The 18,950-nt window shown below is 38.6% G+C and overlaps 1 protein-coding gene across 1 annotated transcript; it reads right to left on the bottom strand.

The window, feature by feature from the left end:
- Window positions 1-3,406: 3,406 nt before the first annotated feature.
- On the bottom strand, window positions 3,407-10,240 carry LOC148017981 (subtilisin-like protease SBT4.14). Its single transcript, XM_087661951.1, has 11 exons — window positions 10,141-10,240; window positions 9,929-10,026; window positions 9,120-9,217; window positions 8,665-8,808; window positions 8,408-8,519; window positions 7,157-7,685; window positions 6,286-6,377; window positions 5,961-6,185; window positions 5,478-5,589; window positions 5,012-5,228; window positions 3,407-4,414 (listed from the first exon to the last, which is right to left on the bottom strand). Exons 1-11 carry the CDS (start codon window positions 10,237-10,239, stop codon window positions 3,855-3,857), a joined length of 2,286 nt encoding a protein of 761 aa, XP_087518077.1. The 5' UTR covers window position 10,240; the 3' UTR covers window positions 3,407-3,854.
- Window positions 10,241-18,950: the final 8,710 nt, after the last annotated feature.

Here is an 18,950-nt window from a genome sequence, read left to right as displayed (position 1 = left end):
TGTTGTACCATCAACTTCTTGGAATGTGCGAGTGTATGATGAAAGCAATGTTCCCGTGTAGACAAGAAGACTATGTAGGTTGAGGGGTCAATATTGTGGAGGGCGGAGGGTGAAGAGGGCTTCAAGTGTGCAGAGGAGACATGCACAGGTAATGTAGATGAAGAGACAAGAGGCCATGAATTTTTTAAAAATAAAGTGGACCCCTCTTTCTGTGGTGACCTATGTATAGACCTTGCAGTATATGTCGAGCTTTGTGAGGAGATTGACATGAGGCTATAGGCCGAGTCATATTTGCATCCGCTTGCTCAATTCATTGATGATTCACTTTTAAGGATACTTTAGTGTATGCATTTTAATTAGTATCATTTTTTTCAGAGTTATATTGTCGTGCTTTACCCAAATCCTTATATTGATTATGCTAACATCATTTTTTGTTTGTGCAGGTTACTTTGACGATATTTAGAGAGCAAGATGAGTCAAGGGATGACTGATGAGGAGTTGTAGGAGGAGATATTCACACATATGTCTCCAGATCGGATGGCCTGGACTTAGAGATATGGCGAATTAAGAGATGTCATGGACATCATTAGGCTATTCTATGAGGTCTACTTTAGTACGGTTCGATGCTTTGATTTCTAGTAGACGAAGTCAACACTCTAGACTAGCCCTGGATAGAGAGAGTGGGTTTGGGAGGTGTTGCAGAGATGTGGATGCTATGAGCCATAGTGGTCAGTTTTAGAGAGGGTTGCTATTCCTCACTCTCATACCAGTGCCAAAGAGGGTGGCTCAAGCGGGTGTTGTGGGAAGCACTAATGCAATGTCTCCATCTCATTGATCTGGTGGATACTTGTCACCTCCATGATTTTTCACAAACATTATATTAGGGAATATGGAAATTTCCCATAAGTTTGGGATACGTGGTCAAATTTTTGAATTTGTCATAAATTGAACACTATAGCTCCAAATTGAGCGCTCTATAGCTCAATAGATTTCATTTTTCAAGTGCTTTCCAATGATAGGTCACATCATATGGTTTTGAAAAACTTATGGGCATGTTATCCGTGTGCCACATTTTTAGTATTTAAAAAATGGGAATTGGGAGATTCCCAAATTCACTAATATTGTGTTCACACCTGTAAGGACATCTACTTTTGTGACTCCAAGTTTCGCTCAATCGTCCATAGGTGGCATCCCTATGGGTGCTACTCTGAGAGATACTACCCTCGTAGGTACGCTAGACATATAGCGGTCTCCTAGTTATACCCATGAGTGTGGTTGCAGGTGGGAGAGGACACACCTTAGATATACCTTAGTAGTGTATGGATACCTCATAGATGATAAGATAGGTGTTGTGATCATGAATGATGAGGGGAGGAGGGTGATTTCTTGCATGAGAGAGTTGTGCCAATAAGTATTCATGCACAATGTTTTGGATCATTGGTAGAATATACCCAAGAGGAGTAAGGACTATATAGTGGTATCTTTGCATGACGAGTTTTTAGTACCTACGACGGAAGAGAGGTTTTCCATTGGGTGGATGGTAGAGTGTATGTGTGTATACATGTCACATAGATGATTAGACACATGCAGGGCAATCAAGAGTGGCACCTCAAAGCCCGAGCGACTAGAGGTAGAGGATTGGTGGAGACTTAGGGAAGAGGCCATAGATTCTCCAAGATGATGGTGGTGGCAGTAGAGCGGGAGGCAGCAAGGGCATGGTTGGAGGTAGGGGTCATGTGTCATCTGGAAAGTGACAGCCACATGACGTATTTGGAAAACTTTGTAAGTTTTCTTTTGGTTCTCGTTTTCTAATTTGGAATATCACTTGTACTAACAATCTTGTTTTTAACAATGCTATTTTATTTTCTTTGTAGCACTTCATCACAAATTATAATCCCACAGGTTTGGAGACTCTATATGCAGAGAGACATGGTCTCATTGCACTTATCAATAGATTGTATGTGCACAGTGGCCCACTAAGTCAATCTTCTTTTTTGTATGTAGTCACTAGTTTTTTTTAATAATGTATTATGTATGGTGGAATAATGTATAGTTGTTCATTTTGTAGAGTCCATTCGATGCTTCTTTATGTTGGGATGAGCTTTCAGATAGCAAGGATTTGTAGCATGTGCTTGGATTCGTGGAGTGCACAACATCTTCATTTTTGGTTGTGTGATCTGTGCAGGCCTCTTCCATGTAGCATTCCTTAAATATACTTATAATCTTTTGTATAAAATTATACTTTGCGATATTTACAAATAGATTTTCATCTTTGTTTTGGCTCTCCTCTCCATGGTTCCATGTAATTTCATGGGATATCATCACCAATCTTGTACTAATTTAATGAGTTATCAGTCTTGTGATTTTAACTAGTTTTGTGTCCATCTTGATGATGATTGAGTATCCAATATGCAATTACTTTTGCAGAATATTATATAGCACATGGTGCTACCCTACCACCAAATTTTTTTCCTCTGTAATCGTCGCTACTTGTGTTGCTAATTTATTGCATGCATTGCTATTTGTGTCGCAAAGTGTCACTATTTGTGTCACAAAAGTGATGCAAATAGCGACTCTATTTGCGACAAATTTGTAGAGATACCTATACCGACGCTTTTAGTGATGATAGGGCAAATTTTTTTAATGAACATTTGCATTGCTTTGAACATCGGTATGTGGCCTGTATCTTGTAGTGAAAGTTTTATTTATTAGTAGTAGCACAAAAAATATTGACAATTTTGAAAACCTACAGTGGATGATATTTTTTATGATTGGAAGATTTCGAGCTTAGTAATGCTTTGGAGAATAAAGAGAGGTTGCTATTGCTTTATTTTTGACATTTTATTAAACCACTAGAGATATCAAGGTAGGTGCAATTTTTGTGCTCAATAATCTAAACTTGTGTGTATACAGACGGATATTTTGTTCAACAATCCCAAGCTCATGCCTAGAACAAGCTATTATTCACTTGATTTCAGATTTCATTTAACAATAATATGATGAAAGAATGTATATTTTTCATTCGGCCTAGAAATATTAAAAACTCTCTTTTGTTAGCTCTTTCACTTTTCTTAATAGCCATATTGTTATCTTCTACATTGATTGACCCATTTGCTTAGTGATAGTATAAAACCTATAAAATCTATCAAATGGAGTTTGACCATTAGTTGCTAAACAAATTTATATTTTTAACAAACCTCCCTTGATATTGACTAGACCTCTCTTATGAGTGTTATGGTCGATATTAAGCAAACTAGCCTTGTGAATGATTGGACTATATTAATCCCAATGAATAGTCCTAAAAAACAATTATTAACTTTTGTAGAAAAAGTTATTTCCATTTAATCTAGAAGCATGCTTTTTTTGGGGGGGTAAGAGACACAAATTGAATTGTCCAACTCCCCTGTAAATATTAGATGAAAGAGTGGGCAATAACTAGTCAAATTTTTCATGTGTAGATAGGATACATGACAACCACTACCGTTTTTCATGTGTGTAGATAGGGTACATGACAAGTGGAATGAACAACACTCCTTGATCCAGTGTGAACCCTTCTCCATAGTGACTCTATTGAAGAAAGTGTTGAAGTGGGCAAGTCCTTAGAGCACACCATGTGAAGATAGGTGCCAGAGTGCTTCAACCGAGTGTGGGCACCTAGGCCATGACCTTCAAGACTAATTAACTCTATGCTTTTACGTGATAATTGGGAATTGGGTCAATTGGAAATTGAGCCTGAAATATTTCTATATGGCTCTTCCCATGGCATGAGGCAAAGATGGTTATTCGGACAAAAAGACATGGTGGAGCATTATAACTGCATGTGGCCATGTCGAAGGAGTGCGATATGGACGTTTTTAATCAGACAAAAGGTAGGCCAAGACGGGGGTGCGCACGGAGTGGGAGGCACTGGACCAGACGAGGGACGCCGACAAGGTGGTGACGGAGCCAAGGCCGGGGGCTCTCACGGACACTTGGAACGACTGCTGCTGGCCGGCAGACGTGAAGGTGAGCTGGGAGGTGGACAGTTGGACGTCCATGCCAGGTGGCGCCTGCAGAGTGGCCGCGAAGGTGGTAGAGGTGGCATTGGATGGCGTGGCCACGTAGGTGACCGTGCGCGTGGTGGTGTACCAGGAGTTCTTGAGGTCGATGGGGTAGGCGGCGACGACGGCGGGGTAGTTGAGGCTGGCGGGAGCATCGCTACCGTCCGATGCCGGGCAGCGGACGCTGTCGACGCCCGTGATCACCGCCAGCTGGCTGGAGTTGTACCCGTGCGTGCAGAGATACAATGCATAGTCTAGCCACCCCGCGTCGTACACCAGCCCTGGGTCGATCGCAGCCGTCGGATTGATCTGTCCCGCCCCATACCCGAACTCCATGTCCTCATTGTGGTGCAGGCTGGGATCGAATGGTTTTGCTGTGCCGATAAAACAAAACGACAGCGAATTTATCAAACGGTTACAGTTCATTTCAATCCTTAAATAAATATACCTTTCCCTCAACCTTAGACTGAAAGAAATTACAAATAAAAGAGCACACTCGCTTAATCAGCTTGCTCATGGGGTCATGCACAGTTGTTAATATGTGACTCTAGTAGAGGATGCACATCATGACCATGTACATGGTATATATATCACCAAAACAAACAACAACAACAAACATGTCTTTCCAATAATTTAATAAAACTTTCCCTCCTCTAAGACTATAAGATGATACCCATACAATGATATTTAATTCTTTATAGTTCTAGTTATTTACCTTCATGTCGTCATGTAGTGGTTGACTTACAAACTTTCTTCACTTTTGATTGTGTGAGATCAATAGATTGTAATTTTGAAACTTCTTCTTAGGTTCACAACATGCGATTGTTGTTCTATTTAAGCATCCATGTGCCCTTGAAAATTATTAGCATGTTAACTGAAAAACCTTATGTGGATTTTTTCTACATGAGATTAGGTTTTCATTTTGATTTAGAGAGAACTTTTCTTATGAAATCTGTTGTAAAGATCAAAACCTGTGGTCATAAGTGCTGACTTAACAGCTGCCGGACTCCATTCTGGGTGAAAAGACTTCACGTATGCTGCCGCTCCAGCAGCATGTGGTGTTGCCATGGATGTACCAGAAATAATGTTAAACATGGAGAAGCGATTGTCCAAATCTAAATTATCTGTAATAGTATCCTTCAAGGACCATGCTGCTAAGATGTCCACTCCAGGTGCAGCTATATCAGGCTACAAAAAGTTTTGAACAATTGGTTTCATGTTATCTTATAAAGATATGTGCAAATCAATATTTCAACTTGTTTTCTTTTTATATAAGTTATAGACTAAACACCTAATGGTAGTGCATTTGGGGTATCCCTTTTTGCTTATTTTTAGAGCTATCAAGATGTAGCATACTTCGAACTATATTAGTGTTGGATTACTACATCATAGTTGAAAACCATTTCGTGACTTCACCACTTATTCAAATCACCATACCTTCATAATGTCAGGCGAGATGATATTAGGACCCCTTGATGAAAAATATGCTGTAGTTGGGGCTGACACATTAAAGGAGGCCTCACAAGGTAAAATCTTGGCGGTGGGATTCCTACAGACATATAATATATGACATGATGAGGTCATATTAGGATGTAAGGGCTTTCTAAGTACAATAAATCAACTATTATAGAAAACTCAAACAAATAGCTTTAGGTCAATTGTAGGAAATTGGCAATTCATCCATACCACCACATGCACTTCTAGTGACATGCCCTCATTTTTCTTTCAAGTGTGGGTTTCCAATATGCCACTTAAGGCTTAATCAAACATGATAAGAAATTTTGAATGCACCCAAGACGGAAAATGTAATGGTTCTTGTCTACTAATTCTTTACCATTAGGATGCTTTCCAAAATCTCATCATTTTTAAAAAATACATGAGTAAAATCTATGAGTCACCCATGTTATAGAGTATCCTTACCTGGTCTCATTTATATAACTTGCAACAAGTGCTCCCTCTGATGTACCAACAATACTTGTTGGCACCAAAAGAGTGAATGCCACAGAAGGGTCCTCAATTGAATAGATGAGACCTACACCTTTTGCTTTTCGCACACTTTCATCGACATTTCCATTACCTCCTTCCTCACAATAAACTATTTTTCCCTTCACCTTATGAGGGTCCAATACTCCAACGTCACAAAAGCTATTGGATGAAAAGACAAAGTAGTTTTAGAAATCATTAGTTAAACATTGCTTACATTCAATTCACATGACAATGTGAGATGTTTAACTCCAATGTTTACCTAAGGTCATAAGTGGAATTTTCAAAGTCCCCATTTGCTCCGGATATCAAGGGGAACCATTTATCCTCTGTGTATGTATTGAGACATGTGCCCTACAAAAATAGTTGAAGATTAGAGTAGGAATGCATACAAAAGCTCTCAAGAAAGCTTGATTTTCAAGTTATGAAATATTGTATGAAAATATTAGGTGCTAAAGAAACTGGTCTCTTGAAAAGGTTAATTAGCTACAATTGTAGTACATGCTTTATTCCCATGTTTTTAGATGTGTAAATAAATGCATCTGTACAAAGTTGCTATTCGGTGCATCACTAATGATTTAGGGCATATATGATGCACTCTAGGAGTATCACCTAGTCACGTATATTGTTTTACCCAAGTAAGATAAGCATGCGGTATTGAACGAGGCTTATGTGATCAAGATATTGTAAGGATTGTTTTGGTGGATTATGGAGCAATAGATTGCTTCTAGTTCATAGGTAAGGAGGAATTTATGGAAACTTCTTGGATTTCCCAACGGAAGTTAGCAAGTTTAATTTACATCTAATTTTTATGTATCACTCTCCAAATGTTTTACTGAAAAATTAGTAGTGACAACAATAAAGACATCACGAGGCCTTTGTTTCTTTTTGCTTGATTAGTGATGTGAACCTAAATGAGTTTGTAGAATGTGTTGAGAATATGATATAAGGCTAATGATAGTGATCTACATTGATTTGAATATGTCGACGATAGGATTATTGCATTAAGCTGAATTAGTTGGAATGTGTTGGAAATATGATATCGAAGGTGAGGTATAGTGACTAAACTCGTGCATGCATGATGAGTGTGGAAGATAATGCAAGTGACGCATGAAAGGAAAGGTTAAACGGACCGTGATGGTGCGGTTGTTGCCGAGGAGGACGGGGGCGAAGAAGCTGCGGTCGATGGAGGAGGCAGCGACGGTGAGGATCCAGGGGGCAATGTTGACGGCAGGGAAGCTGGGGTGGGCATTGCCGGCGGCGCAGGAGACTAGGACGCCCTGCTGGGTGGCGTGGAAGGCGGCGATGGCGATGGTGTCGACGGAGTAGTCGTGCGGGATGAGGCCGCCGATGGAGAGGGAGAGCAGGTGGACGCCGTCGTGTAGGGCCTCGTCGAAGGCCGACAGGATATCGGCGTCATTACAGAAGCCCCCCAGCCAGCACACCTTGTAGATGGCCACCCTCGCCCCAGGCACCCCCCCTCGCGCGTTCCCCTCCGCTAGCCCATACAGGCTCGCCCCCGTCGCCACCGCCCCCGCCGCCGTCGAGCTCGTGTGGCTTCCATGGCCGTCCGTGTCCCTTGCCGACTTTACTTCCGTGTCGCCTAAAACCAGCCCCGCCGCCTCTATCCCTTTGTAGAAATACTTTGCTCCTATCACTTTCCTGCACAGCCATAAATTACACAAAAAAGTCTTCAAACACTTGCCCATATGGGAAAAAGGGGTGGCTCTCCCTTTTGTTTTGCCTCTATAGTGTTTACTATCCTATGATATCGCCATAATTCACAATGGACATTGTAGTGGTGATTTTTCTAGAACCTCTTCTGATCTTTGTAGGGTCGATGTGCTCATATAAGGTCATTTTAGATGCCCATCAAAATGCACATAATGGGCAATCCATTTTCTCTCCTCATTACATCAACAACAAAGGGGCAGCTAATAGAGTGACAAATGAGCATTTTATTGTATTAAAAATTCATAGAGCTGTACAGACATTTACATGGTTTTAGCGTTGGCCTGATATTAAACTTGTATAGCATACATAACAATCTATGATAATATGCTAGCTTCAAATGGCCTTAAAGTGTGTAGCTGTTCTGCTAAATTGTTAGTAAATTAGGATGTGCTGCCTTTTGCCTTTTGGGGGGTGTCATCTTATTGCCTCCTTTACCTAAAGAAAGGTGGATCTTTTCATCGAGGCTTTGTGCTTAGTAGAATATTCATTGTCAAAAAATATTTTGTTTATAAATTCATTCAACAAGAGCATATTATAATAAATGGGAGTCAAATTGCATAATGTCCTCAAAGTAAATTTTGTTGAGGTCTACCCCTATATAACTATAGATGTTATTACCACATTCATGGCCTTCATTTTTTGGAACTCACTTGTTACAATTTGCTGGGGTGAATTGAACTCCTGCCACACATTCCCCTTTCCAACTTCTTGGGATGGGTCCAAAATGAGTGTCATTGAACATTGGATTTTCAGGCCATACCCCTACACAAAACTCATTATGATCACTAATACTTGTGTAGGTCTACTTTGAATGTTTCTGTATCTTCTAATCAAATGCTCATAAGTAGATATTCCTTCTATGATGCGTAGTAATGATGTATTCTAATAAACTCATAAGAGAGGTCACCTGAGTCAATAATCCCCACAATAACATTACTCTCCCCGGTTGCATTTCTTGGACTTGTAGATGTGAGGCCCACAAAGTCCCATGATCTTGTAGTTAAGAGATGCTTAATTTTGCTTTCAAAAACAGAAATAACACCTTTTGTCTCTATATGGAGAAAAAACGAAAAACATTAGCATGTCTAAAGCACTCATACAAGGTAAAAAATTTATATAGTTGCATTAAAAGGTTATATGATTAAGTTTGAGATATTAAAATCCCAAATGTCTAATACATTTGAAAGATGATGAGTGACAATGCTTGTAAATGATTTATTTTGCATGTTTTGAAGGATAATTTGATCGTTATTGTACATAATAGCTCATACGTTTATTCAATAAAAAGATTCTTGTGATCTATGTTCTAAGATTGTTAAGAATATTGAAAGTTCTCAACGAAACAAATAAGTAGTTAATCACCTCTCAAGGTTTTGACTTCCTTTAGAGAAAGGATTGCAGCAAATCCATTGAAGCTTTTGGTGTAACTAACCACGTGGGATGCACGAGCGACATCTTCCCTGCAAGGATTAAATCAATCCTTAGTAAAGTTCAGCTCACACCTTCAACATCATAGCTAGGTGCTTTGGATGCAAATATAGTCCTAGAAAACCTTTCGTTATGAGGAAAACCCTTTGAAAAGTTCGCCCTAAACCTAGAGATTGATATGTCCTATACTGGATGTGCATATGCTTCCTAAAAGGATTTGGCAAGTCTATGAACTTTAAAAAGTTGAGGCAAAATTGGTGCTCTTATATAAGGTGCAATGGCATGTGCTAGTATGTTATAACAAGAATATGCATTTCAAGGCAAGAAGTTGTAGTGATTTTCCATTGGAGAAGCCCCATGTAGAATTATTAACATTAAGAGCTTCTGGGAAAAGGAGGCCACTCCACACGTAGGCTGTTGCAATGGAGTACGAGGATCATCAGCATGGAGGGGAATTATTCTTGATGTTCCTCTACAACAAACTAGGTCTGTGTTAGCTCCCTTGCACAATCTCGTGATGTGTCCCAAGTTTCTGAAGTCTAAAGAACGGAGAGAGATGTATATAAACGTAATTTAGGACATGAAGGTTCATGTACAGAAGAATGTCTAAAACTTCCTGTCCGTGAGTTGTCCATGCATGCGTGATACTCTCATGTTGGTCTTAGATGGGCTAGCTACCTCGGCTCTGGCCTTAGAAAATGGGCTCGTCTGGACAGATGAGAGCAATTGGATGTGCTAGTTACCTCGGCTTGACAGAGGAGAGCAATTTGATGTGCGACTCTCTAATCTCAGCTTCGCTCGTATACCCTCGAGGCACACCTCCCAGGTACACGATATGGAGCTGAATTAAGAAAGAAACAAGACATTCCAATCCAATTACACAGTATTATGAGATCAGCCCATCTCCCCGGCTTCAATGATCAATTTGCTACTTCATGTTGCATATAAAGTGAACCTTGTTCATCTCTTTTATATCGCCAGTTTCTGGTAGTCCGGCAGTCTGCGGGAATACGAAGCTGGCCGACGCTATCAAGTGGTGTAATCGCAGCATCATCGCAAGTCCAATCAGAACTGAGACACTGAGATTACCCATCGTAATGGATGCGCTAGAAGGGGTTCCACCCACGTACTGCTTTATACGATCATCAGGTTTAGCTACTTGTAATGATTGTGGAGGGCGACGATCACCAGGACCCTCTGCCGGCATCCATTATCAATATACGTTTGCACATCCATCACAAGTATGTAGACAACCAATGCCGGCATCTATTGTCATATTCTTAACTCGAAAAAAAACATACTTACGCGACACTTGAATGCGTTAAAAACCATATATATTAAGAAAACAGCTAATTGGCTTAGGCAGAAAGGAGTGACAGCCGAGCTGAAGCTCCCGTAACTTGAGACTTTTACCAGTTGCTCCCTTCCTTAGAGCTGTTTGTCTTCTTTCGTTATCTCATATGCAGCTTTTTCTCTCCCTTTGCCAATTTCTTCCTGTATCTTGTTGGTCACACAAGTCTGTTGTTAAAGGTCTTCACTACCTTTATCCTTATTCTCAATACGATCTACACCAACTCTCTTTAGAGGCATGTTCTCAGTCTCTCTACTTAAATCAATTGAAGGTTTTGGAGATGCTTGTGGAGCAAGTTCACATGTGTGTTCAATCTCCCCCACCTCTTCTTCATTAATTCTAGCATCACTATCATGGCACCCCATTTCTCCACTAGGTGGCACATGTTGTTCTATTTGAGGGGTTTTGCCTCTCTCCTCTCTTTTGTTGTCTTTTTCTGTGAGGCACAATAAGACTCTATTAGCTATTACTTGGAGGAATTATACATTACATTGAGATCTCACTTGCTAGTGCTAATAGTAGAATATGGTTGTGAGGCTCGACAAACCCAAGCTTGAGCATCATAGACATGCACTAGGTTTATAGAGGTTGGGGTTTTTTAGCTCTAGATAGCTAAAGTGTATGGGTGAAGTTCAAAAGAACTAAATCTGAAGCGTTCAAATTCAAGTTTGAGCATTTTGTAAGCGTTTGGTTAAGAAGGGTTATGACTCACTATGGATTCCCACATGGATTAGCCTAGTATTAGCTATTAGGATGTATGGAACAACAAGAATTCAATTAACGTAACAAGAACCAAAATGAAAGTGAGCAAGCCAACTTAGCATTCAATCTACTATAGACTTAATTTATTAGCTAGACTTTAAAGAAGATACATGATGATATTATCTAGTAAGCTTGTTTTGATAAGATCTTCTTCTACATCCTAGGATGAGAGGGAACTTTGCAACCTTTCTCACTCTTGGAAAGCATATTTGACCCTTGTATTCCCAAAAATTTCAACATTCCTAGCAACCTTGATACTCCTAGCATCCACAAGTTCTATAGTAACCATAGCTCCACCTTTCCTAGAATTTGTACAGTCCCTAGAAGCTCTAGTATGGTTGCTACTATCTTGAGATTCATTCTCTACATTCTCATTATCCACATCATCTCTAGTATCTTCAGCATCTCCAATTTCTCTCTTATCATGCATGTCACCTTCATTATCACCTACATCATCTTTAACCTCATCCTCTCTGCTTGGCTATTCATCAATCTCAAGATTGTCAAGATCTTCTTTTTTTGCCTCATCTAGCTTTAGTTTGGGCTTTGTAAGAGCTCCACTTGCACCACACCACTCTTGCAAGAAAGGGTTGCTATCGACAAGGGTAGAGCATTTTGATTTTAAAGCCATGGCTTCAAAATCATCTTTGCAAAGAGCAATACACATCATTTCTTTCGTAAGCTTTGCTCCAACACAACCCCACTACAATATATCTCAAGAATGTAGTTGTGTTTTGGAAAAAATCCTATAATGAGGCCATCAATAAGGCTTATATACCCTAAGTATTGATTTTGACTCTAAAAGCCTGAAATAGACACCTTCTGTGTCACCACTTTATCAATGGTCTCAAATTTCTCAATCTTTCTTACAAAAAAAACCATAAGTGCAATCTCAACCTTCTGTGTCACCACTTTATCAGTGGTCTCAAATTTCTCAATCTTTCCTATAAAAAAAACCATAGGTGGAATCTCAATTGTTCCAACTATCTATGCATCACCTTTTTGTTTGTGTATCACACCAAATTTATAATGCACCTTTGTTGATTGTCTAATAGCTCCTTCAACAAGCATCCTAATGGTGATAAAATTAATAAAGCACACTAGAACATATTCATACTATGAATTGAGTGTGCTCACGGAAAGTGCCAAGCTAGAGAAAAATTCCATAGAGAGTTGCTCTTTTGTGCAATATACATCTAGTACTACTACTTGGAATAGTACATGTGCTTTAGACCAAAAACATTTAATTTTTATGATATCATATCTACCCCTTATGTTGTGTAAGGAATATAGTCCTGTTGGGGTACAATGCCCATAGCTATTCTATATAGGTGATTGAGCAAGGTCATTGCACTTTTTGGAAGAGAGGGATTCTTTTTTAATTAGTTGAGAGTCCCTAATAAGGACTAAATTGTCATTTAATTGTATTGGTAATCCACTGGGTTATATTTCTTACACACTTGTTGCCAATCTAGATTTTCCCTTGTTAGATTTAAATAAAAGCAATTATTGTAGTTTTTAGTATTGAATCTATCTTCAAATCCCAAGCCATCTCCTTCATGTCCATTATTTAATGAGTATGCCTTCCCTTCTTAAGCAAAATTTCCTTGTTTAGGAGTGTTGCCTAGAGTTCTAGGATTTCACTCTTCTGGAGGCCTGAAATTCACTTGAACAACATGGACCCTAATGTTACTATTCTCAGTGCTTGTTGAATCTGCCCACCCTTTAGAGTCCGGGTTCTTGAACTTTCACGTGAACTTTCTCATCGAGTTTCTAGTTTTGTATTTGGAAGTTGGCCTCATGCATATAGCTTCATGATCTTTACCCAATTCCTCCATACGTCATCCTCACATAAAAGGAAATGCTAATCACTTTTTATAAATCCCTTTTGCAATGTGTGCTCTATGGTCACCACAAAGGCCTATAGATTTGAAAAGTACAAATCACTTCCAAGTATAGATCAGTATAACAACGGTTAGCATTCATCCTTGTAGGGTTTCAAGTTGAACATCTCATGTTATTCACTATAAAATGGTATGATAAACATGCATCTATGGTTTTTATGATCAATTGTTAGTGCACACTAGGGTATGGAAGTGAGTCTCAAACTTGAGTTTGATGCTCATTGGCTAATGTTACAACACCATACAGAAACGAGATTCAAACTTAATATTGAGACTCACTTTCTAGGATTAAACTAGCATATGGAGGTGAGCTTCATCACTTTCTTTACATTTAAGATTAGTTGAAGAGAGCCTAGTATTCATGCTTGCAAAGATTGCTTTATTGCACACATTAAGATGAGTAAGAAAACATGTACATGTGTGTTTCTAAGATCTAGCAAAGAACCAAAATAGTAAATTCAGAGATTGGAAGTCTCGCTTATTTGGTTGACACTAGGTGGAGGTTTAGAAGGACGATCGTTTGCATTCAATTGTGCTCGTGCTTGCATCAACTAATTGAGAAAGCGCTCCTTTTGCATTGACTTGGCAACATATATGTTTGCATCTTTGAAGATTCCTTGTGTGATCTTGGGAGGATAGTTGAGAATTATCTTAAATCTCCTATAACTAACTTGATGACACAATTGAGGAGTCACCTTTGGAAAATTCGCATTTTATAACCATTTTTATCACTAATGGAGTGCTGACTAGAGATTATCCAATAGTCAACCTTAGGTATATCTTCTATGGCAAGTTTGTAAAGGGAAAGTTTACTAGCACGATCAAGGAGAGTCAATATTGCCAAAATATCATCTTGCTTTGTGTCTTCAATAAAATTTAGTGTTAGAATCTTAACCCAACCCATATTTAATAATCTATACACATAGTTTGAAGGAGCAAGGAAACATCTCATCAGATCAATGTAGAGAGAAGACATCCTCTACAACGAAAGGATAATAAACCTACCTGATTTCTAAGAAAGTCATTGCCTTGTTATCTTGATTTGAAGCGTCCACTGCTACTAACTCATCTGAAACCTTAGCATCTTTTGAACCACTTGAACTCTTGGCTCTTTGGCTCTTTGGCTCTTTGGCTTTTTGATAACTTTTCTTGGACTTGATCTTTTGGAGCACTTGCACTCTTGGATTTTTGCATCTTTGATAACTTTTCTTGAATGTGATCTTTTGAACCACTTGCACTTAGGGGATCCTTTTCATTTCTCTTCTTAATCATGAGCACTTGCACCTCTTGCTCTGGGAAATGTGGTTTGGCATCACCTTCAATTTCACTTGTATGAGGGACATCAAGCACATTATTTTCTTCACCTTCCTTTGCACTATGCTTTTGAAGAGCTTGCTCTGGTTGTGATTGCTCTACCTTTCTTCTCCAAAGCCTTCCTAGCTTGAGTTTCTGTAGTCTCCCTAGCAGGAAGATCCTTCTTTTGTAAATATAGGGCCCACTTTGCTTGCCTCACCACTTTCACTAGGTCTTCCAAACTATTGACCCGTGAACCTTCTTCATTGGAGAAGCTATTTATTTTCAATCCTAGATTTACTATAGAAAATTTTTTCCCCTTATTTACTACCACTCATATCTATTGGATTGAAAGTATCCAATGATAAGCAAACTTGTTTACTTTTATGATCTCTCTTGCTCATAGTATATTGCATGTAAGGCATGTGATTGTTGTCCCATCCAAGTTGTCTTTGGCAATAACAACAACACCCATATCTCCATATATCATATTAGGTGTTGAGAAAGGTAGAGATGAAGGTCACCTTTGAAGATTCCATTGATATCATAGCTATCCACAAACTACTTCATTTCTTCTTCCTTAGTTATTTTGTAAGTTTTATCCACCTTGATTCTAGGAGCGATGCTTTTGATGGTACTTACAATTTCAAGAGTATCCAATGTAAATACTTCTCCATGTGATTCCAAGGTAACCACTAGAATCCATTCCTATGAAAAGAAAGAAGTATTTCAAGCTTAAAAATATTGGCTATGAAAACTCTCTAATTGAATCAGAAATCTCAAAATAGACAGCTTCAATGGAGGCTGCATCTCGTGAGGATTAAGTTTAATTTTGGTTTAGCTAATATTAAGATTTAGCCTCACTTTCTAGTTCTACCCTTGCACATGAAGATGAGGCTCAATTTGAGCCTCAAGGTTGGACAAGTTTCGCTTGCTAGATTCACACTCACAATTGAAGTGAGGCTTTAACTTAAGTGGCTCACTTACTAGGGTTTAACTAGAACATGGAGTGAGGCTTGAACTTAAAGTTAAATGTTGAGACTTTGGTAGATTTAAAGTTAGGTTTTATATTTGAGCTACTGTCCCTTAATAGCTGCAATTCGTTATTAAGGCTCATACATAGGCTTAAGCCTCACTTTCTAGTTTATGTTACGTTAGTAGAGGAACACACTTATGATTTTGAGTTACTCATATACTGTGGAAGCTTCTCAACATAATGCCAATTCTGTATTATCCTAAAAACTAGAGAAGTTGAGAAGATAAAACATTGGAAGAAAGCAATAATTGTCAAGCAAAAACGGCACACACTTTATCTAACCAAGTAAGTTCTTCTACCTTGTCGCTTTTGAAAATTTATTTGTTAAGTTAACTAGTTAGTAAAAATCAATATTATTAATATTCCTAAATGAAAACTTAGATTAGCGATTAGTAACTTTCTTGTTGTGTTATAGCCTTCTAATGAGCAACAATAGTAGGTTATTATGAGCTTGAAAAACAAGGCTAGAGAGAAGTAATAGAGATTATAGAGAGATGAGAGAGGAGGGAAAATTGATTAGGAACAATTAGTGATAGATTATTGAGAGATTCATGACAAAGTAGTGATAGATTAGGAAGGATTAGTAACATATTAGAAGGGAGAGAGACGGCAGGTTGGAGCACTACAAGGATATAAGAGGATAGTGACTGCCATTTTCGACACAAATTAGCAATTGGGCTATTTGCGTTGCTATTTCATCACAAATGCAACGCAAATAGTGACACAAATAGCAACGCAAATAGTGATGGTACTTAGATGAAAAAAACCGGGCCAAATCTCGAGTGCGGCATTTTGCGTGAAAGAGGAAGCTAATTGCATCGTGTGTTTGAGAGGGAGAGGGAGAGAAAGAGGGAGAAGGAGAGCTTCTCATCGCTGCCGCTGCCATTCACATGATCCTCTTAGGTAGGTACCTCAAAGTACACCTAGACACACAGTAAGTGTATCTAGCTTTGTATCTCCAACCCACATCATATATTAGAGGATGATAATACTCTTTCTCTCATCTTCAAGGCATCAAAGTTCAAGCATTTGTGTACGTTAGTACCACATAGCCTTAGCTCTAACTATAGTGGTTACAATACTAAGGATAAATCACATTACTCATGGAAAAAAACAATGGAGCATTGTACTAGAAAACCAAAACCAAAGTCATAAAATCATCCAATTTCCTCTTGCATTGAAGGCACAAAACCATTGATGTGTTGACTCTCATTGTGGCTAAGTACATGAGTTGAGTTCACATTATTCCCATTGGGATCCCCAAAAATTGTCCTCACAATGTTGATGTCTGCTTGAGCAAAAAATTGAGCAAGCATCATCATCATGTCATCAATTTCCTTGAAGCATGTAGTTACATGTCAATTTTCCTTTTGTATAATTTCTTTTGACATTTGCATAAGATGTCTTATGATCAATTTAGGTTTCCAGCCTATTGGGGCATTTGGCTAAGAAGAGCACACGTTTGTAATTGCTATGTTAATTTAAGTTTTCTAACTTGGACTTCATATCCATTCCCATTGAAGCATTGGGATCTTATTCTTTGGTTAATTTGATGAGATTTATTTCAATTAGGAGCTACAACTATTACTTTGATATTGATTTATAAGTAGTAGTATTGGTTTAGTGGTTTTGGTAATGCCTATAGTCAAGGATTTTGCTTACTTGGGTTGTTAGATGGATTGGAAATACATGTTTTCTTAGAAGTCTGGAGTATTGCTTTGTTAGAAATCTTAAATTGCTATTATTGGACATTTAGTGTTTCAATTGTTTTCCCTTTTAGGAACCAATTTCCTATTTTTGATTTGGCAATGCATGCTCTTTAAATACATTCACCTATTCAAATGGACTCACAAGTTCCACAGGCCATTAATATTTTGCATTGGATTATTGTATTACCTTTTCTTTTGGATCCAAAATTTTGCATTGAGTTGCATCATGGGACTACTCATGTTCCATGTCTTGCTTCTTGCATGGTAGATATAGTTTCTTAAACGACTTTTTTTCTTGTATGGACTAGTAACTCCCTTGGGTTATTGCACTTTAATGTTGATTGGCTATGATATCTTTTTCTAATTTAAAAAAATGAGAATTTAGGCTCTAACTTTCTTGGTTTTGGCATTTTTGGTTCTTTATTTGGCTTAGCCAATGGTGTTGGTCCTGGATTTAGACTTAAACCACTTGTTCTTTGTTTTTGAAGAAGCTCCTATTGAGATTGCAATTAGTATGGGATTTGGCATCGGAGTAGTCAATTTAGATGATATAGGCAACTAGAGAAATCTATCTCCAACACATTAGTATTAAGGAATGATGTAGGGCTTTGGAAACCCATCACTATCTCAAGTTGACTCTCCATTAATACCTACAATAAAAAGATATTGATTTAGTGGATTTCTTGGATGGGGCTTCTTGATGTTTCCTTTTGATAGGCTTGGAATTAGGGTCATTATATTGTGGTTAGTAGCCTCAAGTGCCCACTTAGCACTCTCTTTTATCTTGTTTAAGAGATCTTGGTTGAGTGACTTCCTTTTCTCCCTCTGTGTTTGGAGTAATCCTGCAAGCACTTTCTTACTTTCCTTGTGGGAGGCTCTGGTTGATCCTATTGTAATTTTGCCACCTTTTCCTTGAGGGTGAATAAGATTGCCTTTAATGAAAGATATGATGATCTTTACGTTGGTTTGGGAGCACATATATAATAGATGTATGGTTTCAATATCTATCGTATTAGGATCTTATAGTACCTAGTATGGTTTGATAATTTGATGGGACTTCTCCATATGGTGTGATAATTTGTATTTAGTGAAAATGCCCTAATAGGAGGTAGACAACTACTCAAATCTCCCCTAGATATACCTAACCCAACCCTAGGACTTCATGCCTTGATTGTTGGTCCCCACAAGTGAAAAGAAAATAACCCCCCTATACACATATAACATTATTAGCTTAAGGGAAAAACTTGGAAAGGCGACAATACCACTTGGAATGGCCACAAGAAGCTCTTGCATAGCAAAGGTTCTCTCCAAGCACTTCATCCAACATGTTTGATGCAATCACTAAAACAGAAAACCATTAAATGTACCTGTGCCAAACAGACGTATGGCCCTCTTAGCGTAAAGAGATATAACATTTCACAATCAATAGAACAACCCTCTTGGCCTTATGAAGTGACGACCCTCTTGGTCTTATGAAATAAAATATTTTACTACCAATGAGTACGATGTATTGCTAAAACAATCCCTTGGTCCTAATGTTACTCGAGTAAAGCACAAAACTGACCAAGGATAAGGCTTCTTAGGCCCTACACTAAGTACATTTGGCTATTAGCTAACCCCCTGCATAAATATCAAGGGGTGTTTGACAAATATGATGATACACAATCCTATGTGTCCATGACAGAGTAGGAAGGTGCTCACTTGCTACCT

Source organism: Lygodium microphyllum, chromosome 21, assembly GCF_053477565.2.
Source record: "Lygodium microphyllum isolate KBCC chromosome 21, Lygodium_microphyllum_v1.1.10, whole genome shotgun sequence".
NCBI classification, from domain to species: domain Eukaryota; kingdom Viridiplantae; phylum Streptophyta; class Polypodiopsida; order Schizaeales; family Lygodiaceae; genus Lygodium; species Lygodium microphyllum.
Note: the sequence above shows the minus strand (reverse complement) of the source record. Positions and strands in the feature narration are given on the sequence as shown.

Coding starts and splice junctions, on each gene's coding strand:
- LOC148017981 (XM_087661951.1), bottom strand. CDS start 10,239: ATGATGCTGCGATTACACCACTTGATAGCGTCGGCCAGCTTCGTATTC. Junction 7,686..8,407: donor ACCCCAGCAAATTGTAACAA/GTGAGTTCCAAA, acceptor ATGGCTGTGCAG/GAAAGTGATAGGAGCAAAGT. Junction 5,229..5,477: donor TCTCGCCTGACATTATGAAG/GTATGGTGATTT, acceptor AACTTTTTGTAG/CCTGATATAGCTGCACCTGG.